Consider the following 27,963-nt stretch of genomic DNA (forward strand, 5'->3'; position numbering starts at 1 on the left):
TAAATACTATAGCAGTATATTTATTTACAAAGTTAGATTGTCCCACATTATCCCTTCAAGGAAAGATATCTGTCATACACTTCCCCTTTGTAATATCATAAGAAACCGTATTCTCCGAATCATGCAAGGTATTGTCCTCGGGAAGATCGCCCTTCTTGCAAACATATGAGATATACTTGCTGACGCTACTTGAGGCTTTGATGTCATCACCATCAACCGTGAAAGTCGAAGTCTGATCACAAAATTGAGCTTTACTTCCATCGACCACGACACCCTGGTTCCACATGTGCCTTGGACGAGTACCGTATGCGATGGATCTGCTACAGTAATTTCTTTAGGCGTTTTTTTCTACGGATTCTTTGGCGGTCGCATCTCGATCTTGATGAGCAAACCAGCAAGAGGTATCAGGAGTCGCAGAACCGCATTACCAGCTGGGCGATGAGTGTGCGCAAAATGTCCAAGAAAGTGTCGAAGGGGTTTGGTTCGCTCAGGCGCAGCTCAAATGTCTCCCAGCAGCTTACATCACAAGTCTTAGACGCGACGCCGACGGCAGAGCTTTTGTGGCTTTGAAGAGGAATGACATCGAAATGATAATGAAATTTGCGATCGAGGAATCTACCCGTGAGCGCTTCTTGATTGCTTCTAACAACAGGTGTCCACAGAACATTGCCTTATTCGAAGAACTGGTCAGTTATCGAGCACAGATCGCCCAGTTTTTGGGATACGCATCATATGCTGAATATACGATTCAAGACTGTATGCTGGACCTTTCAGAAGTGAAAGGTCTTCTAAATGCTACTAGGAAAGAAATGGCTGACCGAGCCGCTATAGCGAGGGCAGATCTCATGAAAATCAAGCAGCAGCATCTTATATCTCAGGGGAAAGCGGAAGATGAGATCGATGCCAGAATCCATTTCTGGGACGTAGCATTCTATTCCCGACTTGCCAAGACAGAGAAATATGACTTTGACGAAATGAGCATGGCAGAGTACGTCCCCCTCGACCATACGCTAGCTGGTATGCTACGGATTTTGAGCGGCTTTTTGGTTTTAAATTTCAAGCTGCCCACGGCGCATGGGTTTGGTATGACACCGTCACGGTCTTTACTGCCTGGAATGAGGAGGCACTGGGCGGCGACTTCCTCGGCTATGTTTATTTGGACCTTTTCCATCGACCGGGAAAATACAACGGTAACTGCAATATTACATACGCGCTGGTAAATGACCAACTAAATGCAAGTTTCCACTAATCTTATGATATAGGGCTTCCCGGGAAACAAACCCAGCATTTCATCACTAGCTTCTTTCGCTTCTACAGCACCTAGTCTTCTCCGACATCGACAGCCCACTTCTAGTTTTGGCCATTTGAAAGCTCATCCACATAGAAACAACAATCCCCCCAAACTTCATACGTTTGTAAGTGGATCGTCTTTTTTCATTTTACTTCCTCGCCTGTTTTCATTGTATGTTTATGCTCACAGCCAGGGAAACAGTAACAGAGACGCATGCCCTATCAACGAATGGACCTCGAAAGAGTTCCATGACATCTACGGCGACTGCTTCATCTCGGGTGCGTCACTTACTTCTTTCCTCTTCCCATGTCAGATCTCGACACTGCTGGAGAAAAAAAATAAACAAGCAAGCAAACCAAGAAATTGAAAAGCATACTGACTGATCGTTTTGGACTAGGATTCATTGAGGGCGGCGAGCTGCACGGAGTGGTCTCCGTTCGAGCCCTCAATCGCGGCGAGTCGGGGTCTATCGAAGCCGTCCTGAAAAGCGCATTGATGAGCACCTCCTCTCCCGATGAGTTCGCATACACCCTAGAGAGCGCCAGTGCCCTGGAAAAAGCTCTCGGGAGATCCGAGACCATCATTAATGTCCACTGGATGGGCGGCGGGCAGATTCAAGACGAACAGGACGAGTGGACCCTGATATGTGGTATACTCCTTGAAAGAGGCTTCGGAAGGTAATCACCGCATTCGGGTTCTCGCCAGTCCACTGGAAACTGAGGTCAAGTTCGATGCATACAATGCTGAATAGATTTGGAAACTGCAAATTTCTTGGCCTAATTCAACTTGTTTTATTTTTCGCATGGTAGGGGTGAAAGAAGCGAGTGAAAGATTTGGAAAGATCTTTTTCCCTGTGTATCTCTATCCATAGCAGAAATGCATAATTTTTTTACCAAAGATGTATAGTGCTATCAATAGAATTTATAGAGGAGCTTGATAGGTACCATATCAAGTTATCGGCGTGGGTGTCAGTTCTTTAGTGTTATTTTGCCGAATTTTTCTTGTGGTCACAAAGTTTTGCACTTCAAGATGACCAAACTTACCTGAGGAAGGAAAAAATTCCCATTGCTGCCCATTTCTCGTTGCCGATCAATAAATCCCAAAGCCGTACTCGCTTCTCATTGTCTAAACCATTTGCCCTCGGCAAGATCGATTACTTGCTTCCTGATCCTGTTGGCTATCGGACTCTCAGAAGCACTAATGAATCAGATGAGGTAATTTTGACTTGTCGATAAAAGAACCTGTGTCGAGAATAGTATAGAAAGATGGTGCAAGTTCCATGGCTTGGCAGACTCACACACCCGGCATCTTATGGAGTGCCTCCATCTACGCCAACAGAAATAGACTCGAGCCTAGTGTGTTAAAAGTCCACCAGGGACTACCAAATGTTAAGTCTCACTCCAATGGGAGTAAAACCTTACTCCCGTCAATCCTATAGGACCTTGTTTCTTACATAGTTTGACCAAGGGAGACCCGTTGGACGAGTATTAGTCCAGGCAAGGGTAATATTCTTGCATAATTCTCCTAATCAAAGAGTGCTCAAATGATGATTTTTCCAACTTCAGTAATATTTAAATTATGAAAATGTAGGGAGTGCCAATCCTTTTTAGGTGGACTGGACGCTTTTTGAAACAAACTTTAAATGGCCTAGTATGTGCCAGATTCTTTATGCCGGACTAGGAAATCTTGGGAACGAATACGTGTGGAGACCGGTGGGTCTGCGATTAGGGGGTTCATTTTGTCAGACTCACAAAGCATCTCCAATCTGAGGATGTCCGCGTCAAAGATCAGGAAATCCAGAAACCAAGAATTAATTGACAACGCGAGTCTATGTCTAAATGGATCCGAAGTTGCTCCTTTGGACTTTGCCTAATGGCCACTCATCGGTCTTATATCTTGGTACGTCAACTAATTGTATTGTTTGACTTTAAATAGTTTCAAGATCCACGGATGCAAAGGGCTAATCCACTTGACTGTCGATCTATAGATCTGCGTTGCCATGTTAATTTCGTTTTGAAAAGGACCCATTACTCGAACCGGAAAGCAACAATTATGACATAGCCTGCTCCTTGCCCACATATAAGTTTGCATTGCGACGCCTTTCTTCTATGCTGGTACAGACAAACAGCTTTTCCCCTTGCCCGAGATGCTTCCCGTCATCCTTGCCGCCCTTTCTTTCGCTTTCACGGCATCAGCATCTCCTGCATGCAAAGTAAACCCACATGATGCAGAATGGCCTACCCATTCAGAGTGGGCGTCTCTCAACAGTTCTATCGACCACAGGCTTCTAAACACTGTGCCAGTGGCTTCATCTTGCTGGAACGGGAATCCATTTGGCTCGCCGGTCAAATGCAGTAACGTCAAGTCCGAATGGGAGAATGCTTCATGGCAATCCCAATTTCCGGAGACTATTGACTATCCAATCTTTGCAAACAATTCCTGCCTGCCACCTGATGCCTCGGGCTATGTTAAGGATCGTGGTTGTTCCATTGGTGGCATGCCTCAATACATAGTCAATGCCACTTCCGAAGAGCAAATTGCAATAGCACTCAAGTGGGCGGCTGCCCGCAATATCCGGGTCGTCGTTAAAGGAACCGGTCATGATCTGAACGGAAGGTATGTCACATTCGTTGCGATTTACTATAGGGCTTCATCGCTAATATTTGAACCATGGTGCTTAAGGTCAAGCGGTGCCTTTGCCTTGTCTATCTGGACCTATAATCTGCGCAAGTTGGAACGCCACACTTCCTGGAAGAATCCCTCCACAAACAGTTCCGAGGATGTGTACATCGTTGGCAGTGGCCAACAATGGGGTAATGTCCTCGACTTAGCCCTCGCACAAGGCAGAGTGGTCACAACTGGCCAAGATCCTAGTGTCGGACTCGGCGGCTATATCCAGGGAGGCGGCCACGGACCTATTTCTCGCACCTACGGCCTTGCGGCTAGTCATGTCTATCAGATGAGAGTGGTAACGAGCGAAGGCCATATTCTGGTTGCCAACGATGCCCAGAACCAGGACCTGTTTTGGGCACTCCGTGGTGGCGGTCCTGGTTTGTACGGCGTGGTAACCGAGTATGTCATTAGACACCATCCGGCACCTCGGAATGTGGTCATGGGCAATGTTCTTATCGCACCTAAGGATAGCAGCAATCACAGTGCAGAGATTTCATGGGATGCAGCCGTGACACATCTCTCTGCCCTTCCTGACCTTATGGATGCCGGACTCGCAGGAGCCGCCATGGTGGCCGTCGGTGATATGGCTGTATCATTCGGGTCGCTCGAACAGTGGACATCGGGTGTGGTGGTCAAGCAGGTCTTCTGGTCATTCAACTCCACTCCTGCTGCGATGAAGGCGCTGGTAGATCCCGTTCTAGCCAATATCACCAAAGCGGCTGGTGGAAACAGCAGTATCTCAATCTCATTTACTGCATCCAACTCCGGGAATTATTCCTCCTTTTACGATGTTATTTCTGGTAGCTCGGGAGTGGCCGGTCGAGAGAGCGTAGTCTCCAGCCGCCTCCTCGGACGTGCTGAGCTTAATGAAACTCCTCATCAGAAGCAGAAAGAATACCTAAAGATTGCGATGCGCTCGCAAAACGAAACAGCTGGAACTTATGCCACGGTCGGCCTACAGGGTGGTCCTGGTGTACGACGCACGGCTGAAAAGAACTGGGGTGCATTACTTCCTGCTTGGCGTTCCGCCTATCTCCATTTCATCTCCAATGGTGCTACCGTCGACTCCAAAGCTACAGGCTCACCGAAATTGGCCTTACAAAAGGCAGCCCGGTGGAATGAGGTCAAGGAGCGGATGTGGAGACAGTGGTCACCCAATTCAGGTGCCTACATGAACGAAGCCAATCCGTACACCCGGAACTTCCAGCGGGACTTCTACGGCTCAAACTACGAGCGTCTCGTGCAGGTGAAAGCCAAGTATGACCCTAGCTACAGTCTTTTCGTTCTCTCGGGTGTGGGAAGCGACGACTGGAATTATGATTTGGATACTGGACGACTCTGCAAGGGTAACTGGTAAGATCCGCTTTTTAACAAGCTGTGTACAGAGAAAAATTCTGAGGTTTACAAAAAGAATGTATGAAACTTATTTTAAGATCATAATGAATGGTGCTTGTAAACAATTGATTTAGCAGCCAACGTTATCATAGCTGGTGCCGCTGGTCTGGCTGCTGCTGATAAGCTAGACGGTGCTGGTCACTCTGTTACCGTTTAGGAGAGGGCTCGCCGCATGGGCGGTCTTCTCATGTATAGTATCCCCAGATCTTCTCGCAACACGATATCCTATAATTCGGAAGCTGTGATCAACTGTCGGAGAGCAGAGCTAATAATGGATAATTGAAATCTTGTAAAATAAATGCAACGCCATACAAAATGTGAGAACGCAGTCAACCTAAATCCCATAACTCAGAGGTGTCTGGTAACTGCTACATACTAGAATAGGCCCCTTAACACGGGGTTTCGAACAAAACCTCATCGGCATCGCAACATGCAAGGATAATCGCATCTGTGATCAAGCCAGAGTACGTCCACCACTTAACCAGTCTTGGCATCCAAATTGGCTTCTTTCTGTATCTGTCTCAGCCTGGAAGGCCATCTTTCCTCGAATCGCATTGATGAAATTTCTTTTGAACGGCACCAAGACTAGCAGCCAAATCCTCATCAGGGTCCTCCTTGTATTCCGGTGGAGCACACTCTTTCTCATCGTTTCTGATCAAATAATCTTTCTTGTCGTCAAGACCCTCTTCCTCATCGTTTTTCATCAAGTGGTCTTTGTTGTTGCCAACCTCGACTCCTTGTCGTGTGGTTTTTTGGGTACGGCAACAACAAGTGATGCCCAGGATGAACGTGGAAAGCCATAACAACATGTTGATCAGGTCAATCCAGACAGCAGCACGCATCCGAGGGATGGACAAAGTGACCTGCTTGTAGTGCTCATCTAGCGTGCCGGAGATGTAGATATTTCCGAAAACACCCGTTTGGGCGAGCCAGAAGACAAATAAAATTCCGTCCCAAGTCGACCACGCAGCGTGGATGACAGGAACGAAGAAATACACAATACAGGTGATGGAAGATAAGGTGACAGCTAATTCGGCATACACCCATTCCGCTGGGGCGGTGTTGTTTGTGTTTGTCGCATGGGCTAGATCGATGCCGTACAGGGCGGCAACGGTCATAGCGAAGAGGAATTGCACAGGGCGGAGAACGCGGGATATGCGGCCACGGACTCCAATTTTATGCCAGTATCGGTCGAGTATGATAGCGTCTTGCTTAGGCATTTTGGGGTAGGGGGTGAAGATAGAGGGAAGAAGTAGTTTGGAGAATTTGAGCGGAGGATTGAACAGAAATGGAGTCGTTGCGAGCTTATATTCGTTAGCTTTGTTCTAGGAAATTTTGTCGTTTTTCTTTTTTCATTTTGAACTTCCAAGCAAGTTCCTCGCAACCATGGAATAAATCTCAAGTTCTATAAATACGTGATCGACCAATAATGCATATCCAGTCTCCACTCTTTCAACCAGGCGGGACGCATGGATGGCGACTTACTTTTTAGGCAATTCTCGCGTATCCGTATTCCTTCAAACCTGGTACAATGAGAACCAAACAATCACTGCCGTCGGTGGATCGGCAAAAAGGCTTTTCTAGGCTTGTTTCACCCTCCATAGATATCACTACTTCCGACGCGCTGTGGCTCCATCTTTCGATTCGAGAGTTCCTTTAAAGGATTTGCTTCGGTTTCTATTCTTGTTGCCTGTTCCAAGAAAAAATCGGGGACTTCACGGCCAAATTGGAGCAAAGGTGGACTCAAACAAAGCGATTTCCAACGAGAAAATCATGTCCAACTAGTCTTAACTCGACTGCAGAACTAGGCTCTGCCGCGCTCCCCAATACATAAATCCACCTGAGTCAGATTGAAGCCCTATAAGTATAACACCCTATCCTCTGTTATGATAGACTTCGGCATGGGCCGGCCCATTGGGCCAACCCCTTGTCCAGGCCCAACCCAAAGGGCTTTTTTGGCCCATTCCTGCCTGATTCTGCCTGGTTTAACTTTTTAATATAAGCTGCTGAGTAACTTGACATTAATTCTGTTATTTACCCCGTGTTTTGTCAGTATTATGGTGAGTATAGATTTGCTTTTATGATTCATACTATAGGCCTTTGTCCTTGAATTCATAAAATGTAAGTATTTTCTTATTTCGCTGTGGGTTTCCATTTCGGCGTGGCTACCCAAATAACCTCCCACCTGGAACCTTTATTCGACTTTCATTTCCGCATCGCAGCCGGCTCATACTCCGTCAAAGGAACATGTTCCGACGTCATAGGAGAAGATAACCTCTCAAAATCCGTCTTCCCAAGCCTCCGAGCCTTCTTAATCAATAACCCTGGATGATAAACAGCCAAAACAAACATCGAAAGAAACATCATAAACGCATCGAACACATAAATATAAACCTCACTAGTATTGACCGGCGCCGTCTGACTCGCCCCAAATTGAACAGTCCTCATAAGATTTCTCACCATAACAGCCAAACAAGCCACATAAATCGCCCACATATACCTCCTCCAATGAAGATCCCCATGTTCCAACAAAAACGGAACCGGATCCTTGCCCAGCCTCCGATGAAACTTCGCAGCGATCAACACGAAGAATGCAAACACGATCAACGAAAATATTAATCCCGCTAATACAACTTTCTTGCCGATATCCATTATATGCGCGTCACCCGTTACTTGCACGCCCGCTCCACCGAGCTGTGTGCAGAAGCAAAGAATATCATTCATTACGAAGATGAATGTTAACCGTTTTGTTCGGATGCTGGATAGGTGTTCTGCATCGAAAGCGCGAATGATTCGCCCGAGGACCATGTAGATTGTTGCTGAGATGAGAGGTGGAGAGCAGAGGATGAGCATTTCTTGTAGAGCCCATGAGCCAATATTGGTTCTGGATTGGTGCGACCATGCTCGGCCGTAGTAGCCGAATGTTTCGCCTTGAATCAAATGTTAGTTATGAGTTGATAATGCGAGGGGAAAGAAAGAAGGAAGGAAGGAAAGGAAATAAGGGCGGTGATTGGGTTCTTCTCTTACATATACCGCCCAGTATGAGGGGGATGAAGTATGCAGCGCGGAATGGGATTGTTAGAATGATATGTACGACAGTCGAAATGCCGAAGATGACCATGAATGCATATCCGGCTGTTGCTGATGGTGTGTATGGGTAGAAGTCGACATAGGGAGAGGATCCGTTTGTGCCGTTGTGGTAGACGATGTCCATTCTTCTGCTGGATTTGGGATCTGGGATCTGGTTCGGAATTTAGTTGACTATTTAATTGAGAATTGGAGAAATTGGACCCTATTTATGACAAGAGAAGAATAGATGCCTGGTTGACGATCTACTGTGACGGATTAGGAAATATCTGGTACGAGTACGGGTGGATTTGGAGTGGAGACTGTGGAGCATGATAACCTTGTATTAGCTTTTTTTAGACAGTGCTACTAACAGTCCCTGGTTCAGCATGGATTTACTGAAAGAATGGAAAGGAAAAGATTGTCAACCATTAATGAGTTGTAAAGTAATCAGACTGGATAAATACATGACATGGAGTTTTAAAGCATAGGTATCAATAAGGTTTGTTTTCTTGTCCATTTCACCATTCCCATTATTCAATCAGTATATGCTTGTGTTGTGTTCGTGCATTTTGTTTGTTTGTTGGTAAGTTGGTCCAGGCGACATGATCAAGGCTGGAAGAGAGAGAATGTCTGTGGGGCTGTCAGCATACGAATAGAAAATGGGAAGAGGGCATTAATGCCCACCTGAAAGTTTGAACCCCGAAGCGCGCGTCAATGGCATCATGAATTTTGCTGCCTGATTATTATATGGACAAAACCCAGGCTTTCTTATGTCAAGGTCCGAGAACCAGAAAAATACCCAAGGTCCGGACCAGTGCATCGTTCAGGCTCCAAGATGGATGATAATACATGATGCTGTTTGAAGACCTGAAGAGCAAGTGTATAAGACCGTCAACGAATGCTGGTGAGTGACCACGGATAACAACGAGATGAAAGGAAAGGAACAAATGAGGGAAATGTTATGCGAACACTAGGGAAGGAAGAGGACAAAACGTGATGTTTATATCAAGGTTGGATGAGACAACATGTTGAAGAATGAAAGTATCGGCATGATAAAGGATGGAAGTGTTGGATGAGAATGATCAAGAATATGGAGATCAGGTGGAGCCAAAGTGGAGAGTGGAGAGTGGAAAAAAGAAGGTTGAAGTTAGTGGAAGATCTTCACGATATTAATACCCTGGAGAACCTCGCCTGTTTGCTAGCCCAGAAAGTTCAACCAATGAGCACGAGAGGAAATGAGAGTTTGCCTTTGCATTCTTCATGGTACACATTGTACAATGTGTACATGTTAATTTCTTGGGTCCGTGGTGATCTCCTGCGTATCAACCGGCCCCCTGAGTACCCACAGTCCCATCGAGGACGTGTTAGGGTCTCAAGTATTGGCTACCTCTAGAGCTGATTGTGTTGTGACTACTTTCTATGACTGCTTATTCTCCCCCAAGTCCCATAATCCTTTGATGTAGTCTTGAACTGGGAGCCCTCTCTTCGTCAATATTGAACCTCGACGATTTCATGACCTATTCAGAATAATTATCCTAACATTTCCCACTTACAACACTTGGTATTACTGTACAACACATAATCAACACTTAAATCCTTCCCTGTCCCTTGAACAATATGCTACTTCATGAGATTGATATCTTTATGTAGCATACCTACCCAGCCTGCTGGGCTTTCCGCAAAGGCCAATCTATCCAAGGCAAATAGTCCGGATGCAATGAGCTCGAGATCCCTGTCAACACATGATCAGACCAGCCTTCCATAAACCATGCCGACTCCATATACTTCAACAAAACAGCCCAGTATGCAAGGATCACCAAAGCGTGAGGCTGCTTCTGCTCCAAAGTATGCACGAACGCTTCGGGTCGACGATAAAGCCACCCAATCAACAGATGCATCAGGGATCCGCCTTGTTTCCCCACAGAAACTCTGTCATATAGGTCATCCATAATTTCAAACAAGTCCTGAATCGCAGAGATGCACATTTCCCGTTCATCCACTGATCCCCCCTCGACAAGTCTCTGCACGGCCTGAAGGTGGACTGTGTGTTCGTGACGCTCACTGCGCATCGCCGGAGTGATTGAATAAATCGTATGATCAGGTGGTGGCTCAAGGATTCCACTGAATATTTTCGCATGATGGGATTGGAGAATAAATTTGACGCCATTCATGAGAACAAGCCATTCTGCCGGACCGCTGTCACTGAATATGAGGTATTCGCCTGGTCGTGGACCTCTTCCGAAATAGATAAAACATATCAAGGTAGCTGCAATGTAGATTTTTTGGCAGTTGTCGGCATTGAGTTGGGAGAGAACGGCTGTGACTGAACGGACACCAAAGGTGAAATGACTGTCTGCTTGTTCGATGTATTGTCCTCGTAGCTCAGGCTTTTTGTATGCTAGGTGGAGTGATGATAGGGCAAGAATTAGGTGTAAGATGGACGGGAACTCGATACCCCATTCGGGGATGTGCTTTTGCCATAGTTCGTGTAAATCTTGGTCTTCCTCTCGCATGGTCCGAAAGGTTGAAATGGTATAGTTATGAAAGAGCTGTAAATCAGCCAGCGAGACAATCCTGATAGGTCCATCCGGAGCGAGGTCGCATTGAGTCGCTTTGGATACTGTCGATTGCTTTGGCTTGTTTTTTGGCTTGGGAATCCTGAACGTCTGCTTCAGCTCTCCTGTTGAATAGTGATAAGGTTGGAATCGCTGGGCCCGGGGCCGTGCCTCAGTAACAGCTTCCGGAGTTTCTGTGGACGATATTTCCGTAGATGGTCCGTTGCTAGTAAATGAACATTCCACATCGTGGTTGGTACAGTTCTTGCATGACGGTCGTTTCTCATCGCACTTCAAAGGGTCAGATCGGTCATCTTCCACTCCAACCAGAGTGTGCCATCGTCCACGGGGCAAACAAAATAAGGAACGAAAGAAACCACGCATGATGAGAGAGGTAAGAAGGAGGAATCAAGGTGCACTTATCGCTGGACGAATACTCACTTTAATTCGTCGCTTCTTACAGCTAGCGCACCCTCCCCGCGACTTCCGGTGAGTCCGCCGTGATCGAACTTGTTTTTGACCGTCGAGATCCATATTCTTGCATTAGAGAAGAGGAAACGAATACGATAAAAATAAGCAGGCATGGCCCACCGGTCAAGCGCCCCTGAGAATAGATCGATCTACTGTAAGAGAGTCGAGGGCGGATAGATCGATGATGATCTCATACGGATACGCAGATATTTCCGGATTTGGTTAGTTCACTGAAAATTGGAAAGTTGAACAAATTCTATTTACGAATAACCAGGGATCAATTAAGGCAAATTCATTCTAAATTTAGTCTCGGCACTGAAGGAATCGAAATATTTGAAGGTTTTTTGCATCCGAATACTCATGTGCCAGAGTCCACCCCTTAACTACTCGGTTACCTTGGCTAAATGTGGTCCCTGATCGAAAATTGCATTGTCCTTTTGGTATAGAACTTCCCAAGTATATGTGCTGCCTACTAGAGTACCTACCAGGGGTTGCTGCCAGTAAGTCACAAGATCACATGGGCTGGAAGGAGCTGGACCCCCATACTACAACGCCAAGACATACCAACTCAAGCAGTCAAGTAGATAGAATCGAGTATGGTGGTTCAGATTCATTGTGTATTGTATATCTACACCTAGGTACATACACCAAACCAGGAAACGTCATTAGTAATATCCAAGGACACTAAACCAGAGCCGTCCGTGAATCCCAGTGCATACCAGCCCGCGTGAGTTAAAAAGAAAAAAAAAAAAGAAAACAGAAGAGAAACTCATTGCAGGCATCAGGACACATAAATGGCATGCCAAAAACTCCAGGTACCAGGGGTCAACCAATGCCAAAGAAGAAGAAGAAGAAAAACAAGAAGAAAGGGGCAATATATGTAGCCCGAAGCGCGTGCCACGCCCCTCGGGAATTCAATGCATTATGAACATGTACTGTACTCCGTACTTAGAACCACATTATCCCGGCGACCAGGCCGATGACAACAGCCATGCAGCTGCCCTGGAGCTCCGCTGAAGGCCGGCCAGCAGCGTCGGTGGACTGGTCATTTGATGGAAGCAGAGTTTTATTCAGCATTACGCCCGTGCATTCTTCCTCCGGTGGAGCGTCCTTTTGATAGCGGATTAAAGGCATGTCGGCGGGTTTAGTGGAGTGAGCGTCCTCTGATTCCCATCGGATCAAACGATGGAGCTTGGAATTCAGCTTCCAAAGACCGCTGGCCGTCTGGCAGGCCTGCTGCCACATATCGGTGAATGAAAGCTGCAGACCTAGGTCCGTAGCAGGCTGGGATGAGAGGGATTCATTATTTATTGCGGTGGTGGGATTTGAGTCGTCAATTGAGGCCGGTTCGGCGAGATTAGGAGTAAGTGTAGGATCGGGACGCGTGGCACTGGCACCGGTTGACACACTGCCGGTGGAGAAGGGGGTGAGGAATTGATAGTCGTCTAATTGCTGGATGAAGAATGTGCGAAAGGCGCGGGCTCGGCGGCTGAACAAGAATGTGGATTCCGCGTGATAGGACGAGCGACTTCTATTTCCGAAAGACGGCGTCTCGGTAGAGATGGTCGGCGCACCGTTTGCAATTCGCGCGGGTCGTGAGAAACGATTCAGACGCGATCGAGACGGTGCAGCCAGAATCCATGGTGTGCGATCGCTGGGGTGTGTGTCCAAAGGGAGCTCGACATTCTCCTGAATGAGAGGCACTTCTAGAAAATCTGGTATTAGCTTTCGGGAGTTTCGCGCCTTTCCGAGTCAATTGAACTTACGTGACCCGCCAATGTAGTATGTCAAGTCGGTAAGCTTCAAGCTGTAAATACTGGGCAGTGAAGGCACCAGTGTGAGCAGGGAGAAGATGACTAGGGCCAGCAGTGGAAACGCGCCCGGTTTATGCAACCCGGGGCGCATCTTGCCGGTCGATGCCGGAGTTGGGGGAGGTTATAATGAAAAGAAGACAGGAAGCATGAATGCCATAGAGTTGGTGGAAGGGGATTCAATAGGGATTTTCACAGGGGGACGGGATCGTCTAGACCCTCTCGGTAGATTTCAAGGGGGTTTTTAGGGTGGACTGTGCTTTTTTGGAACAACATAAGGCTGAAGGGTTTAAAGAAAGAAAAGATTTGATGGAATGACGATCCAGCTGTCACTGTTATCTTGGCGCTTTTCTTCTATTTCTCTATTTTTCCTCTTTTCCTTATTTTTCCCCATTTTTCCCCGTACTGAATGACGTCGATGACGGTCGCACAGAGTAACGGCTGGTTGCAGCCGATTAGTCTCATGATTCATGCACTCAACTTTATATACGTTTTCAACCTTGATACAAGCATTCATGTCTTCTGAACAAATCAAATGCTACCAGGCTTTAAGTTGAGTTTTTTCGCGATCCCTTCCAAGAATGTTGCCTGAGGCAAAATGTACAGTGATTCTATGGTAGATGGAAATGACCTCCAGTTGGAATCTAAGCCACATCTGGTCTAGGGCTTTTATATGACTGAAAAACCAAGTAACCAGATAACTCTTCCGTGAATTCAATTTTCTTTTGGAAAACAAGGTCCTGAGCCAAGGAAACTTGGTTGATGTAGCTTCTATCCTAGAATGGTAAATGATCGTCCAGTCCGGGCCAACCCGTTTTGTTTAGAGCCGATAGTGTCAGGTCAACAACAGGCGGTGTCTTGTTTATTCCCTCTTTAGGTGACTTGCAGTCAACAGAGGTATGCCGTGGAAACAGACGAAGGAACGGACAAGATCTGTATCCCGACGGGAAGGAGAAATGAAGAAGGGAAGGAGGAGTATTTGGACATGCACGCGCTGGATGGTCACCTGATCCCACACTCCAAGAGCTGTAATCATATCTTGCTCAATTGGTCCCATCAACAAGACTGTGAGCTCTTCCTTACTTACTCCTCCAAGACTGCAGCCTGCGGCACTTAGATCCTTCCATATGGTTAGCGCGAGGCTATCGGGTACGCCTCGGAAAGAGAGTGGCGGATCAGCGTAAAAGGGACCGCGGGCATTGACACTGAAACCCAGCATCCTTGAATATAAATCAAATGAATGGAGGCTTAATCATCCCATTCTAATAATTTATTCTAGAAATGGAAAATAATTATTTTATCGCATTTTGAGACTCTTGAGGAGCGGAAATAGGGTCACTTTTGCATAATATAGTCCTTGCCGAGAAAGTCCGGTAGCGCAAGATATTATAGTACAGCAGGGGCTTTGAGAAATCTAGAGAGCATAACGCTAGAAACCTGCCTTGGTTCGTATCTACTATATTTATAACATTACGAGTCTAGAGCTAGCGTTAGGGATAGAGAATATTGCAAGGATTAAAATCACCATAATTATCACGTTAAGGAACAATATCTGGTTGAAGGTAACCCCACTCTCCACAAGCGTATACAAAGGCTACAACGATAAGTTCCGTAAGCCAGCAAGATAGGGTATACATTGTCTTGAGCTCCTTTACAACCTTACAGAGTATTAATCTAGCGATGCTCAGCGGGCGGTACTAGGTTTTTATCAACGTAAGTCTTCTCGGATATGGTGATACTCCTCGCAACACTAAGACCATCCAAGGTATGATTCAGTTCTTGCAACGCACTCTTCGGGTCGTCCCAGCTTCCAGATGTCCTCTCTCACGTGCAAATATACCGAAGTATATATTTTCCTATCCACAATATTAAGCCAGCTGAAGAACTATATTATTCCAATGGATACTGGAAATATAGATTCGCTCGTGGCGTTGGGTTACCACCAGATGGGTCGTATCTACATCTGCCAGTCGGCGTCGCACCAGAAACACCTCGGCTGTGCTCTATAGCACAAAAATTACGACAAAAACCTGGACAAAACGGCGGTGGACTATTCGTCGAGCAAAGATGACAGAGCGGTACGCGTAGGTGGTGAGCAGAACCATGACTAATAGCTTTACTTCATTCAAGGGAAGCCGAGAGGAGTTTAGCTAGTCCGCATCTTTGGACCAGATGTGTATCGGTGTTGTAATCTTATATCAAGTGTAGGGCATGGGTCGTCAGGGGCAACTTGTAAGGTAGTAGGATCCAGATGAGAACAAGCGATGGGCCTGTGCGGCATAACTAATAATCCGAGCCAATCACATTTCTTTATGATACAGTGGGCAACCCACAGCGGCCCGGGCAGCAGTGGACTTCAGTCCACCAAACATCAACTGTGCATTCACCACCAGTATATGTGAAGTTGACCTAAAGACTTATTTGGGGGGGATTTACATATAACGTTCTCTCAAAGGAATCACTCGATCCTCACCTCGATTGCGTCTCAGGCGGGCAGTTCAATAGCCGTATCTCGTCCGGGCCGTGATACTATGAGATTATCGTTGAGAACATCAAATCGAGAGATAGCTCCTGGGGAGGAGGCGGACTAATAAATGATACAGTGTACGATGTCTGATGGCGGCCACTACTTGGATGATTTCACCACGACCAAATTCTATTCAATTTAGCTATTTAATTGCAAGGGACTTTCTACATCCCTAATCTTGAAGAAGCCAGACCTTTGTTCTCTCCCAGGCGCTGATGGTAAAGAAGTATCCAGCAATGGCCACCACAAAATAAACGTTTCTAGTAAATGATAAAGTGCTGCACCAAACAAAGAGGCCTTGTAACAAGAACCATCGAATCAAACACGAAGCCATTAATGTCCAAATCCCTAGTAACGTTTGAGAGCCAAATGCAAGCTTACGCGCACTCGCAATATGGAAAGTCGAAGAGAGATAAGTTGTGCGCGAAGTTTTATCGGACAAAGACAAAGCAAACTTGTCCATGAAAGTGAGACCTGAGTTCCGACACCAGGAAAATACAAGCTTTGTTTTCCAGCTTGAACCGCAGGATAGATGCTTTTCCCTGGACCCCGACTCAAGTATAGAAGTAAGAAGGGGCAGGTCAGATACAATGAGTGGCCGAGCAGTGGGGTCAGCGGCGAGTCCTGCTGGTTGTGTTTCCTGGGCCAAGGCCGTCGATATATCAAGATAGGTGGTGAATCTCGAGTAGAATCGCGGATCAGCAGGCTCAACTGTCAGTGTGCGTGCTATGGAGAGAGAAGCCTTGTATGAAGGAGACTGGATGCGGACAATCTCATTGGTGAATGATCGACAAGGAAAGTAAGTGAGCTCGATGGGCTCTGGGAAAGTCTCGACACAGGTAGTGAGATACGAGCGGAAGACACGTTCAAAGTCGCTTGATTAATTGTCAGTACTTGAGGAACTAATGCTCATAAAACACTATTACCAGAACGATACATACCTTTCTAGCTTCGTGATCGGCCGACCAACACTCCCGCTGCGTACGGGCGGTTTCTTGTTCATGATCATCATCCCATAGAATTTGATTTTCAAGGCCTTGAAAATGATTTCCGCTGTAGTGAACATATTTGGTAGAGTCCATTGAAAGACGAACTTGGCCACCTCAAAAGTGGTCATTTTGGTGGGATCGATCGGAGGACCATCACAAATCAATCGGGTAGCCATGCGGACCTCGCCAGTATCCTCTTCCATCGTCGTCATATTGGAGAAAGAGGTATTCGGTTTCCAGGCGCCTGGCTGTAGAGGATCCATGATCCTATTGGAGACAAGGCCATCTACCTTTTCGAACGGGGACGCAAATACGCTCTTGATCCAGGTTCCCTTGTAAAACTTGGCTCGGGGCAAAGAAATTAACGAGCGCGCCAACTGCAACTCATCAAGATATTCCGCCGGCAATTCTGGAGGGGAATTGATGAGATCATCGGAGGTCGGGTTCACTCTCAGGAAAATGTTTCTTTTCTCCCAGTAAGAATTGTTGATTTCAAGAATCATCGCATCGATCTCCCGATTCTCGTTATAGAGATACCACCAAGAAACAACAGCGCGAGACCATCCCAAGAACTGGGGAACACACAGGAGATATGCGTAAGGCCATTGTGCGGGGTCCTCTTTCTATATCGAGAATTAGTAAAGATTAGAGAGAAATTTTTTGATGATCATTACTCTCATACCTGATCACGTAAGAAATTGTCCAGCTTTTCTCGAAGATCCAGCCCATGGTCTCCACGATGAAGGAAGCGTGCGGAATCAACAGTAAACCAACAAGATAACTGAGAAGAAAGACGCTTCCATGACCAGTATCTTTCAACGCCACCAGGAGGTGGTGTCACATCCAGAGACTTATCGTCCACCGCAAACAAGCTCCCAATGCGACAACGAAGACCAACAGGAGTACCCACAAGGAGGAACCGGTTCATAAACTGATCCTTCACTGGTCGGCGGCGTATATGATTGAATTGTACTGGGAAAAAGAGCGGTTTTCCCAAAAATGTTGTTGGTTGTTCCTTATCTGATACAGAGACCAGCTGACGGGGAACGAAGAGCGTTTGAAGGAAAAGGATGGTTAAAGGAATAATTGTGAAGAGTAATGCAATGAAAGATGCCACTACCAGAGCCTTTGTCCGGTATAATTCAATCTGTAGCTCATGGCCCAAATACACCAGTAATACTGGAACATTTTGGAAAATCATGTTTGGAGAGAATACAACAGAAAAATCTCCAGTTGATTACTACCAAAGCACTCAGGATTGTTTACTCTTTAAGCATCTCATATTGAGCTTTATAAACATGTGAATAGAATTAAACTTATGACGTAAAAAAGTCTGAGACCGGCCGAATGATCGTGGCAATGCCTGATTGTATGATTTGCATTATGGCTCAGGCCCCAGATGAGCCCAACGGCTCAGTATTTTAGCTCTTTTTTTCAGCTCATCGGGGCGAACCGAGTCCACTAGTCTCAGAATGAAAACTTGACAGGTTTACTAACGTTCGCCGGCTATCATATCTTCCACGCTAGCTTCTTTCGGTGGCTACCAATCTTGACCGTGTTTGACGATGGGGACATGCGCCACAGAGGGGCTTGCCAGGTTGTTCCGGTGCGCAGCATAATACAAGCAACGTGAGCATGAGCATATGGACAAAAGTATAAACCTACGGAAGTTAATAAAATCATGAAATAATGAAAACGACAGAGATTTTAGGCTACGGTATACCGATACTAGGGAAGCCTAACTTCGGATTCACCGTAGGGTTCAAGTCGGCTATGGCGCTGGCAGATAGAGGCTGGCTGAGTACACCAGAAACGGGCTGGTAAAGGCGTTCTCCGGTAATCGCCGGAAGCCCATGGCTTTTGTGGCTGTGTTCACGAACGCCTTTTGAAAAAAGATTTGCAAAGATATCAGCTTATACGTCGGGTATACGGCTTTCTCCGGCGATGATACAACTCAGGCTAGCTTTTTTGGGTGACTAGCGCAGAGATTGAGGCTAATTAAACTGGATTCCGACGTTGGGCTAACAACGTCGTTCATCGGCACCCAGTCGCCGAGGGCTCGGTACTTTTTGTGGCTGAGAACACACTATAGGAGAAAAGCACGGACGGTAGACAAAACATAGATAGAAGGGGTATGATTGGTTGATGAAGTGACGTTTTGCTAGCGCTAACCGCAATTAGATCCACCAGTGGATTATCGGTGTCCACGTGGACCCATGAGGAACCGCGACGTTGAGAAGGAAAATTTATGCCACATGAATTAGCGGTGTTGAGCTCAGCTCTCTTCAACCTGTGCATGTGGATTGCACGGAATATGCCGAATATCTCGTTCTCAGTTGGAAGGATACCAGTATGAATTTACTTTTGATGGCGCATCGAGTAAATATTCTTCTATTCTGGGCGTTCCTTATTTCATTCTTTATGGTTATTTATTTATTTATTTATTTTTCTCGCCTGACTATATGTATCTATCAGATTGACCTTCTCTTGCCTCGTTAATCAATAATTAAATCTGAGAGCTTTTACAGTCTCAAGTGCTCTCTCTCTCGTATCACCATGGCTCTTCCGTCCAGGCCCCCATTCCGGGTCATTATCATTGGTGGTGGAGTATCAGGGATTGCGATGGCTTGCCGTCTAACAAAAATCTACAATTTGAACGATTATTGTATTTACGATCGTCACCCAGGGCTTGGAGGAACTTGGCTCGCCAATACATGTGAGTACTCCTCTATTACGTGAAGCATGCATTTTTTGATAGCTGGAAAAGATCCAGGGTGTGCCGTGGATATTCCAGGGCTTTGCTATAGTTTTTCATTTGAACCATGTTCCGACTTTACTCAGATGTTTCCGCCTCAACAGGAAATTCTGAATTATTTGTCTACCGTGGTCACAAAATATCGGGTGGATCAACATTTCACTGGACAGGTGGAGTGGATTGATTCTACTTGGCAAGAGAAAACCCAGAGGTGGATTGTTACATTGCAGTGCCTCAAAACAAAACAGCTTTTCACTCAGGAGTGTCAGGTTCTGATATCGGCAGTTGGCGGCCTGGTCAATCCATCCGAATTTAAAGCGCCCGGCGTAGAGCACTTCCAAGGAGAGATCATCCATACTGCCAGATGGAATCATAATGTTGATCTAACCAATAAAAATGTGGCCGTGATTGGGAATGGAGGTACTGTATTTCCTAGGTGCCTGCCACGATTACCCTTTGACTCAATACTGACAGAAAATACAGCATCTGCCGCACAATTGATACCAGCAATCATTGGCAAGACAAAATCAGTCACACAATTTATGAGGGTCAGTACAGATTTTGGGGGTCAAGAAGTATATTTACTAAATTTTGCAAACAGTCTTCCCACCATCTCGTCGAGGCGAAGAATCATATGATATCTCGAGAGTGGAGAGACTGGTTCCACCAGTTTCCTTTTTTACTCTATTTGATTCGTATGTTTCTTTTTCTCTATATGGAAATCATGTGGTTCAGGTTTCAGAATACGCGACTCGGGAAATTTGGACGGGACTCTGTTGAGAGAAAGAGCCGAGAGTATGTTCAGAAGTCAGCGCCCGGTATGTTTGCATCTTTTACTTCTAATTGGACTCCATCAGAGACTAATGACTGGAGATAGAATCATACTGGGACCTACTAATTCCTTCATTCGAATTTGGTTGCAAGGTAAGACATTCATCTCAGTTGAATATGTTTTGAAACAAAGCTCATGAATCTCTAGAGACGAGTCTTCGACCGAGGATATCTCGCCACTCTTCATGAGAGTAATATGCATTTGACAGATGATCCCATCATGAAAATCACAACAAATTCCATCATCACGAAATCTGGCCAAGAAGTTCCTGTTGATGTCATCGTATGGACCCCCTTTCTCTACCAAATATGCCGTTCGGTAAAACTAACATTTCATCTCAAATTAGCTTCTTGCCAATGGCTTCTCCCTCACTCAGTACGATACGGAAATCCGAGGACGCCAAGGCAAGACGCGAGAACAGCATTGGAAAGAATATGGGCACAAGGCGGCTTTCAAAACAATTGCGATGCATGGATTCCCCAATTTCTTCTATATCCTTGGACCTAACTCCGGTCGGCTGTATACATCCACTATTCAGATTATTGAGAGGTATGACAGCGTCGACACAACTCTTCCCGTCCGAGAGCTATACTGATGGATTTAATAGCGAGGTGGATATGGTTATCAAAGTTATCGGGCCTATAATGCTCCGCCGAGCTGCCTCCGCCGAGGTCAAATCAAGCAGCGAACAACAATACGATGCAAAGCTTCATCGCGCTATTGATAACACGGTGCATAATAGTGGCTGTGGAAGTGTACGTCCTCCTACTCCCTCATGCGCAATCTATGATCGTTGCATGTAAAGGTAGCTAACTATATTGCAGTATTTTATAGATAAAGGGTCTGAGAAGAACTGGTTTGTATATCCATGGAACACACTTTATCTCTGGTATTCAATGCATTGGAGTGCTAGTGATCGGGACTGGATCTATAGATGCTGAAATAGAGACCAATGTATTATTCGTGATATTACTTTCTTTGTTCTGTCCCTTTATCCTAGAGATTAAGTGTCGGATCCTGATTAGGACTAGTACGAGTTGACGCGTGCCCTGTTCTTGTTGTTTCCCTTGCGCCTTTTCCTTTTCTTTCGGTCTAATAATTTTTCTGGTAAATGAGAGTCCTTGGCCTGGAAGTGCAAATTGTAGTCTATACAATTATCACCTGGACAAATCATTGTTTGGATAAGCTTGAGCATTCAATGTTCAACCAACTCCAGGAACTTCATTGTGAACCAACCATACCATTCATCATCATAACATACATGATACTTCTAATAGGCTATGCCATCAAATCTGCAAAGGCCGTATCGTCGTGAAACAGCCACGATCGTCCCGGTGATGCCATAAATGACGGTACCCATTCAGGCACTGGAAACCCTCGTTGAACACCCTCGCCATCGTAACTATGCAGAGACTCCAATGCATGCTCCATCTGACAGGCGGCAGCTCCATATCCTTTTCGAAACTCCGTCTCCAGCGTCTCTCCAACATAAGTGTCAAGTATATCAGTGGCTCGGAATGAAGCATGTAGTGTATCATGCAGACCCTTCAGCATATTCACACCCTTTCTGGCCATTGCATGTCGTGGACTTTGTCGACAAAGAAGACCGTATCCACTGGAAAACGCCAAGTACCTTTGTGGCAGATCAGTATCAGTAGCGCACTGAATACCATCTAGACTGAGGGTCCTCTCATCTGCCCGGATGGACAGCAAACAAACACCTAAGGTCGCGAGTGCTTCAACAAGACAAACGGGGAGAAGAAATAGTTTTTCTGCTGAACCGGCTTCTTCATCGCCTAGAAGGCTGTACAAGTTGCCAATTGAGGAGATCACCTTGCACGTTGTCTCCATCAGAGTCCGACGATGGGCAAGAGCAAGAGGATCGCTTCCGTGTTTTAGTGTCGGACCCTTTTGCTGCTGGAGACTACTGCATGGGTCGGCGAAGGCTTTGTAAAGGGAGGCTTTCGTAACCCATATAGAGAGGTGGAGCATCTCCCTCTTACCGGCAAGGGAGAGATCAACAGAATCCCACGATGTGTCGGGATTGTCTAACCAAAAAGCATAGGGTAGTTGGTCGATAATGACTTGCTGGAATCGTTGAGTGAAGTCTGCTATTACGATGGAGTCGACGCGGTCGTGTTGCCAGGATGGTGGACTCATGAATGCTGATAGGAAACGAGCGAGCTTCACGAGGAATACTCGGTCGGTGAATGGGGTTAGAACGTAGGGCCTGAGTGAGAGGGCTTGGATGTTGTCGTGTGGTGGTTCGATATCGAAATATCCCTCGGGGATGAGTGGCCAGTGTCCGAAGAACGCAGACATGAAGCTAGAAAAGAGTTAATCGACGGTTTGTAAGGTTGAATACGCACATACCGATCCCAAATGTATAGCGTCCAAAATGACCGTCTCCGGATCTCCATTTCCAGCTCTGAGAGTCGGATACCCGGATCTTTCAGATGGAGACCAACTTCATGTGCATCCTTGACAGTGGCGCTGAGGATGGACCAGCATTCTCGGATCCTGGCATAGGCCTTTAGATAGCATACATGATAAAAGCGGTGCTGCACCGTCACCAAGGAGGGTTTCTTGGATTGTAAAGACTTGTCAATATCGTCGGCCATAGAATAAAGCCATTGCTCTAGGTGATTTCGAGAGATTTTAATTATCCCTTCTGTGGGAAACTTGGAGTGTGGAAGGCATTGGGTGCTGATGAGACATATTCGTATTACCAGCAATCCGAAATTCAGATCTTCATCAGACGTATTGTTCTCTCCCGATATATCGTTCTGTTCCTGGGCAATCCACCATGCATTATATTTGCTCTGAAAGGATGGGGCATGGATCATCTCGTGGACTCGGTTCATCTCCTGAAGGAACATGCCCACCAGAAAATCCAAGACGGGCCGATCTGGCCATAATCTGCGACGTCGTGACGGCGAAATACCAGGTGACGGAATCAGGCTGTCTCTGGATAGTGAATGTGAGCTTCTGTTATGTTCAGGTTGTTAGGATAATTGAAGAATGTTCATGTCGAGGGGTGGTTGTGCAGTTGACGAACAGAGCATAGAGATTCGGCGAAAGTAAAGTGTTCCGAGGTAAGGCATATCCCTGAGCATCTAAAGTTTCGATGCCAATGTCATTTGAGTCAGATTCATGCGATGATATCGTAGTCGACGTATCTATCTCTTCACTGCCATCAAATCCGGAACTCGATCGAGGTGGATCAAAACGGTCCCTCGCATCTCTTGAAGGTGGGAGATGAGAATAAACACATAGATACTCCACCCCCCGACCTATGCAATGATTGCATGGCGTCTCACGGTTACACTATATAGAAAAATCAGATGTGTTCTCTACACGGTCAATGCATTTGCACCTTTTGCTTTCTGCGATTGCATTCCAAACACGATTTGATCGGCTTCTGACGGGTTCTCTTGCCCTGCATATTCAAAAATGAACAAGAAATAACCCAGTGAGATTGGAGATTGAGACTTTAGTACTGTGAGTGTAAGCGCCAAGACTCTAAACGGCCCCAATCTTCAGATTTACCCCGGTGCAGCTAAAACCACGTGTCTGTCGATTGTCGAAAGTATAAATCTAAAGCTCAAATCCTATTGACTCATTTTCGCCCCCATTCTGACCTTCTGTTTCATCTTCTAGAATCATATCATGCTCTAGAATCATCATCTTCACTGATATGCCACTTGGGCTTTTACATCACACTTCCATCTTTTTTCAATCTATTTTCAATCCAAGCTTACTTTCGAAGATTGATCACCTTCCTTGATGTTCCGGAATATCTTCATAAACCTCGGTTTAGTGATAAGCACCTGTGGCTTAGTGGTCAGGAGTTGACTCGGTGGGTCCCCGAGCACAGCATCCGCCAAACTGGGGCCATATTAGCGTCATACTCGGAATATGTCCGGCGACGCTAAAGCAACGGGTCCCCGACACGGAAATCATTCGAATACTTGGAGGCGAGGCCCCCAATTTTTTTTTCCTGTAAGAAAGTAGCCAAAAGTACCGGAAATATGGAATAATATCCACAATTCTGACGTCCTTGAATAAATTGCCAAATAAGGGAAATGAAGCACAACTCACGTCTGTGAGGACTTGCAGGCCCATTGTGGATAGTTTTTCCCGATTTATCATCAGCGAGGGATGCTGACGATGGCGAGTCAATTGACTGCTAAATTGAAATAGGCGCGTCTTGCAAAGTCGGAGGAAATTTGAGCAACTCGAAGTATCCGTATTATGGATTTTGGCCAGGATTTGGAAAATTCAAGGTCTAAGGTTGAAACTAGGGTTTTCCAGGTGGGATTTTAGACCAGAAGTGACTGTAAGGCTGAAGTGGTCAATAGTGAGAAGCTAACAGCAAGTTATGCTTGATCTCATTTACATAATTTTTATTTCCGATACTCATTACCTCTATATTTGATTGACCATATGCTTTATTTAGCAATTATATTGACCATGCGTTCGCTGTATAGTTAATTCCCGTAACCGCCCCTGCTGGAACATTGGGTCTATTTTAATAACATTATCGTTCGAATTTGCTGATCCCGGTACGTCACCACAATCTAGTCTAGCCGGATCTCCTTCATCCACGGGGTCTACATCATAGATCAAAAAAGCCCTGGATAGTAAGGACTCCCTTCGAGGACTTGTCTCTAGGGAAGACTCAAATGCTGGCATCTGTTTACTCCCTTGCGAGAACTTCTCATTCACACAACTTAGCCACAAACAACCAAGTTGAAAATAGGTTGATTCTTCCGAATTTACTCACATATTGCAACAACCGAGGCTACACAAAAGCAACCTTAAAAAATCATTCAAAACATGTGAGCTTAATCTAATAAATGTGGGGATATCACTGCTCATCATCCCTTGTATCATCCTCATCCCCCTTGATAAACATCCCTTAACGTTTAGAGCCTCAGGAATGTCAAGCACAGACCCCTTTCCAAGGTCCTGGTATCTAAGATCCCTTCTTCCTTCCTAGCCATCCCCACCGGATCCCTCAGAATGGATACCCTTTTGTACAGAGTATGGCCTTCAAAGCCAAGGCATGACGCATCTTCACGATCCGAGTTGCCTAAAGCACAGAGGTCGATATACGGATAACGCCTACACCCGAGGAATAGAAGCGATCATTCAAATGGGACCAGCGACGGTACTACGAAGAAGTTTCGACGTGGAGTCCAAAATAACCCTTGACCCGTTGTCGAGTGTTCAGAGTGTCGACCATGTATTACACCCAGCGCAGGAAAGCACACTTCAGCTGTTCCAGCCCGAGATTCCACCCAAAGAATGGCGTTTTGACGTCCGGGACTGGTTGGTGTTTATTTGCATTGTTATTCTGGCTATGATGGATGCTTTTGATTCTACAGTTATGATTACTGTCTTGCCAGTGGGTTTTTACAAGCGGAGAAATGATCTCGCAACATGAAGCTGACATCGTAAAAGGATCTAGCAAATGCGTTCGATAGCCCCCTTATCAGTACCCTGTGGGTTAACACAGTCTACCTGGTCGCGAGCGCAACTAGCCAACTCTTCTTCGCGATGTTGTGCGATATATTCAGTCTCGGACCCATCTGGATCGCCGCAGTTCTGAGTACCACGATCGGGACAGGGATATGCAGCGGCTCGATGAGCTTGATCGAGATTGTCATCGGTCGGTTCCTGCAAGGTATAGGCGGAGGCGGCGCCTTGAGTCTCTGCTTCGTGATCATGGAAGAATCGGCCCCACAATCAATCCATTCGCGTTATTCCTGCTATATACTACTTACTCGTCTCATTGGGATTATCCTTGGGCCGATTGTTGGCGGTTTGTTTGTGGATAAGGCGAATTGGACGTGGGCGTTTTACTTCAACCTCATATTTTGTGCGCTGGGTCTGCTGGTTATTCCCTTTGCCGTGGATCTGCGAGACTCCAAGCGCATTACACGGCGTAACATGCGTATTTTAGACTGGACAGGTGCTGCGATGGCTTCGTTTGGCTTGGCAGCAATCCTTGTTGGGATCAGCTGGGGTGGAGTCTCGTATGGGTGGGACCAGTGGCAGGCATTTGTTCCCTTACTGATTGGGGTTGCTGTGATGCTGGTGCTGGTCTTTCACGAGTCCAGATATGCATTGCATCCGCAGTTTGGGACACGAGTGTTTCGAGATTTGCCAACCATCATGACTTATGTTGGATGCTTTTGTCATGGGTTTGTGGTAAGTTCAATGCGCTCTACGGGCCGAATTGGCTGCTGATATCATTGTGCAGATATTTTGTCAGCTGCAATTTTTCACATTTTACTTTCTCTGCACACGATACTTCTCTGCTACACTATCCGGTGTCGCACTATTTGCTATCACCGGATTTACAGTCACGCCAGCGGCTGTAGTGGGTATCCTACTCGCGAATGAGCCAAAGTGCTCCAAGTGGATTATTTCTGGAGGATGGATCCTGACGGCCCTAGCAGCTGGTTGCTCGATTCTCCTTAATTCTATTACACCTACGGCAGGATGGGTGATACTCTTCTTGACAGTAGGACTGGGCCACGGTCTTTTGTTTTCGAGTTACAATATTCGTGTCCAGAGCATACCCAAGAACGAGGATACGGCCCTTTCAACTAAACCTATTGCTATCTCTCTCTTCATGCGGGCATGGGGTATGGCGATTGCTGTTCCTATTGGTGGTATCTTATTCTTGAATTTCTTCGGCAACGAGCTACAGAGTATTGGACTCGAATGGGATGTGATTAACACGGCAAGGGGGTATATAATATTGATGGATCAGACACAGATGTCCGATGTTGAAAGAGACGTCCTCAAAGATGCTTCTGCATCGGCCTTGCAAGTCGTCTGGGAAGTTATTGCAGGGGTCGCTGCTTTGGGTGGTATCTCGTCAATATTTTTGTGGCAAAGGCATTAGGCAGTCATCATCATGAACATAATTAAATCACTGGCCGTTGGGAACATTTTCTTAAAAGGTCTCGGGTTTAGCATTGAATCTGGATTGTGGCGAGGTTGTAGGTACGAAGTGATAAAATAGTGGGCATGCCAGCATGCCCCTGCATAGTAATAATTCCGACAAAACATCAATCAACGACATCACTTCATTCTGCCCAGCTCCTGTTCTTTCATTTTCTCCATCTCCTTCAGCCACTCCGGAACCATAAAGTCCCGATTGCCCTTGATCTTCCAACCTGTCATCAAAGAATTACTCATGCCAATATCTTGCATTGTCTTCCTTTCAACGATGCTGTATTGATTCGAGTCTTTGCGGTCGAGATTAAACGGCTCATTCAGCGACACCGGTGAATTGGTGATGATCCGCGGGATCCTCAAGCTATTGATGGACTGCGAGTGTACCATCAATGGATGAAGCAGGATCACATCTCCCACGTTGCCCGCCATCTCATGGAATTCATGGCACTTTTCCAGAATTGACTTATAGAAACTATCCTTTGATTTGCGGAACTTCCAGCCACGGGGAACCATATATCGGGAGACCCCTTGAGGGTTTTTAAACTTGAAGTAACTGTCAGCAAAGTATTCATAGAGATGGCTGTCTCCAATCATACCAAAAAGCGAGCCATGTGCCTAAT

At 46.1% G+C, this 27,963-nt stretch overlaps 12 protein-coding genes across 12 annotated transcripts; 4 read left to right on the forward strand and 8 right to left on the reverse strand.

The window, feature by feature from the left end:
* Window positions 1-121: 121 nt before the first annotated feature.
* Window positions 122-1,972, forward strand: N7520_010969 (uncharacterized protein; the record flags this gene model as incomplete). Its single annotated transcript, XM_057144902.1, has 7 exons — window positions 122-128; window positions 195-304; window positions 396-1,017; window positions 1,062-1,216; window positions 1,263-1,415; window positions 1,485-1,569; window positions 1,689-1,972. The coding sequence occupies 7 exons, from the start codon at window positions 122-124 to the stop codon at window positions 1,970-1,972; spliced, it is 1,416 nt and encodes a 471-aa protein (XP_056990656.1).
* Window positions 1,973-3,437: 1,465 nt separating this feature from the next.
* Window positions 3,438-5,321, forward strand: N7520_010970 (putative isoamyl alcohol oxidase; the record flags this gene model as incomplete). The annotated part of the gene is made up of 1 exon (XM_057144903.1): window positions 3,438-5,321. One exon carries the CDS (start codon window positions 3,438-3,440, stop codon window positions 5,319-5,321), a length of 1,884 nt encoding a protein of 627 aa, XP_056990657.1.
* A 559-nt stretch (window positions 5,322-5,880) lies between these two features.
* N7520_010971 (MARVEL domain-containing protein) lies at window positions 5,881-6,579 on the reverse strand (the record flags this gene model as incomplete). Its single annotated transcript, XM_057144904.1, has 1 exon — window positions 5,881-6,579. The coding sequence occupies one exon, from the start codon at window positions 6,577-6,579 to the stop codon at window positions 5,881-5,883; it is 699 nt and encodes a 232-aa protein (XP_056990658.1).
* A 985-nt stretch (window positions 6,580-7,564) lies between these two features.
* On the reverse strand, window positions 7,565-8,573 carry N7520_010972 (RTA1 domain-containing protein; the record flags this gene model as incomplete). The annotated part of the gene is made up of 2 exons (XM_057144905.1): window positions 7,565-8,289; window positions 8,387-8,573. 2 exons carry the CDS (start codon window positions 8,571-8,573, stop codon window positions 7,565-7,567), a joined length of 912 nt encoding a protein of 303 aa, XP_056990659.1.
* A 1,510-nt stretch (window positions 8,574-10,083) lies between these two features.
* Window positions 10,084-11,367, reverse strand: N7520_010973 (Zn(II)2Cys6 transcription factor domain-containing protein; the record flags this gene model as incomplete). The annotated part of the gene is made up of 1 exon (XM_057144906.1): window positions 10,084-11,367. The coding sequence occupies one exon, from the start codon at window positions 11,365-11,367 to the stop codon at window positions 10,084-10,086; it is 1,284 nt and encodes a 427-aa protein (XP_056990660.1).
* Window positions 11,368-12,402: 1,035 nt separating this feature from the next.
* N7520_010974 (uncharacterized protein) lies at window positions 12,403-13,359 on the reverse strand (the record flags this gene model as incomplete). Its single annotated transcript, XM_057144907.1, has 2 exons — window positions 12,403-13,160; window positions 13,221-13,359. The coding sequence occupies 2 exons, from the start codon at window positions 13,357-13,359 to the stop codon at window positions 12,403-12,405; spliced, it is 897 nt and encodes a 298-aa protein (XP_056990661.1).
* A 1,198-nt stretch (window positions 13,360-14,557) lies between these two features.
* On the reverse strand, window positions 14,558-14,902 carry N7520_010975 (cryptococcal mannosyltransferase 1 domain-containing protein; the record flags this gene model as incomplete). Its single annotated transcript, XM_057144908.1, has 2 exons — window positions 14,558-14,743; window positions 14,813-14,902. The coding sequence occupies 2 exons, from the start codon at window positions 14,900-14,902 to the stop codon at window positions 14,558-14,560; spliced, it is 276 nt and encodes a 91-aa protein (XP_056990662.1).
* A 1,062-nt stretch (window positions 14,903-15,964) lies between these two features.
* On the reverse strand, window positions 15,965-17,709 carry N7520_010976 (uncharacterized protein; the record flags this gene model as incomplete). Its single annotated transcript, XM_057144909.1, has 3 exons — window positions 15,965-16,667; window positions 16,734-17,404; window positions 17,464-17,709. 3 exons carry the CDS (start codon window positions 17,707-17,709, stop codon window positions 15,965-15,967), a joined length of 1,620 nt encoding a protein of 539 aa, XP_056990663.1.
* Window positions 17,710-19,523: 1,814 nt separating this feature from the next.
* Window positions 19,524-21,309, forward strand: N7520_010977 (flavin-containing monooxygenase; the record flags this gene model as incomplete). The annotated part of the gene is given in 7 exon segments (XM_057144910.1): window positions 19,524-20,084; window positions 20,138-20,331; window positions 20,342-20,354; window positions 20,516-20,650; window positions 20,715-20,917; window positions 20,976-21,123; window positions 21,193-21,309. The coding sequence occupies 7 exon segments, from the start codon at window positions 19,524-19,526 to the stop codon at window positions 21,307-21,309; spliced, it is 1,371 nt and encodes a 456-aa protein (XP_056990664.1).
* A 337-nt stretch (window positions 21,310-21,646) lies between these two features.
* Window positions 21,647-23,247, reverse strand: N7520_010978 (fungal specific transcription factor domain-containing protein; the record flags this gene model as incomplete). Its single annotated transcript, XM_057144911.1, has 2 exons — window positions 21,647-22,694; window positions 22,742-23,247. 2 exons carry the CDS (start codon window positions 23,245-23,247, stop codon window positions 21,647-21,649), a joined length of 1,554 nt encoding a protein of 517 aa, XP_056990665.1.
* Window positions 23,248-25,526: 2,279 nt separating this feature from the next.
* Window positions 25,527-27,287, forward strand: N7520_010979 (uncharacterized protein; the record flags this gene model as incomplete). The annotated part of the gene is made up of 3 exons (XM_057144912.1): window positions 25,527-25,778; window positions 25,835-26,584; window positions 26,637-27,287. 3 exons carry the CDS (start codon window positions 25,527-25,529, stop codon window positions 27,285-27,287), a joined length of 1,653 nt encoding a protein of 550 aa, XP_056990666.1.
* A 179-nt stretch (window positions 27,288-27,466) lies between these two features.
* Window positions 27,467-27,954, reverse strand: N7520_010980 (uncharacterized protein; the record flags this gene model as incomplete). Its single annotated transcript, XM_057144913.1, has 2 exons — window positions 27,467-27,886; window positions 27,940-27,954. 2 exons carry the CDS (start codon window positions 27,952-27,954, stop codon window positions 27,467-27,469), a joined length of 435 nt encoding a protein of 144 aa, XP_056990667.1.
* Between the last annotated feature and the right edge of the window lie 9 nt (window positions 27,955-27,963).

This window comes from Penicillium odoratum (assembly GCF_028828045.1).
Source record: "Penicillium odoratum strain IBT 22623 chromosome Unknown utg000008l_segment0_segment0, whole genome shotgun sequence".
Lineage (NCBI taxonomy): Eukaryota > Fungi > Ascomycota > Eurotiomycetes > Eurotiales > Aspergillaceae > Penicillium > Penicillium odoratum.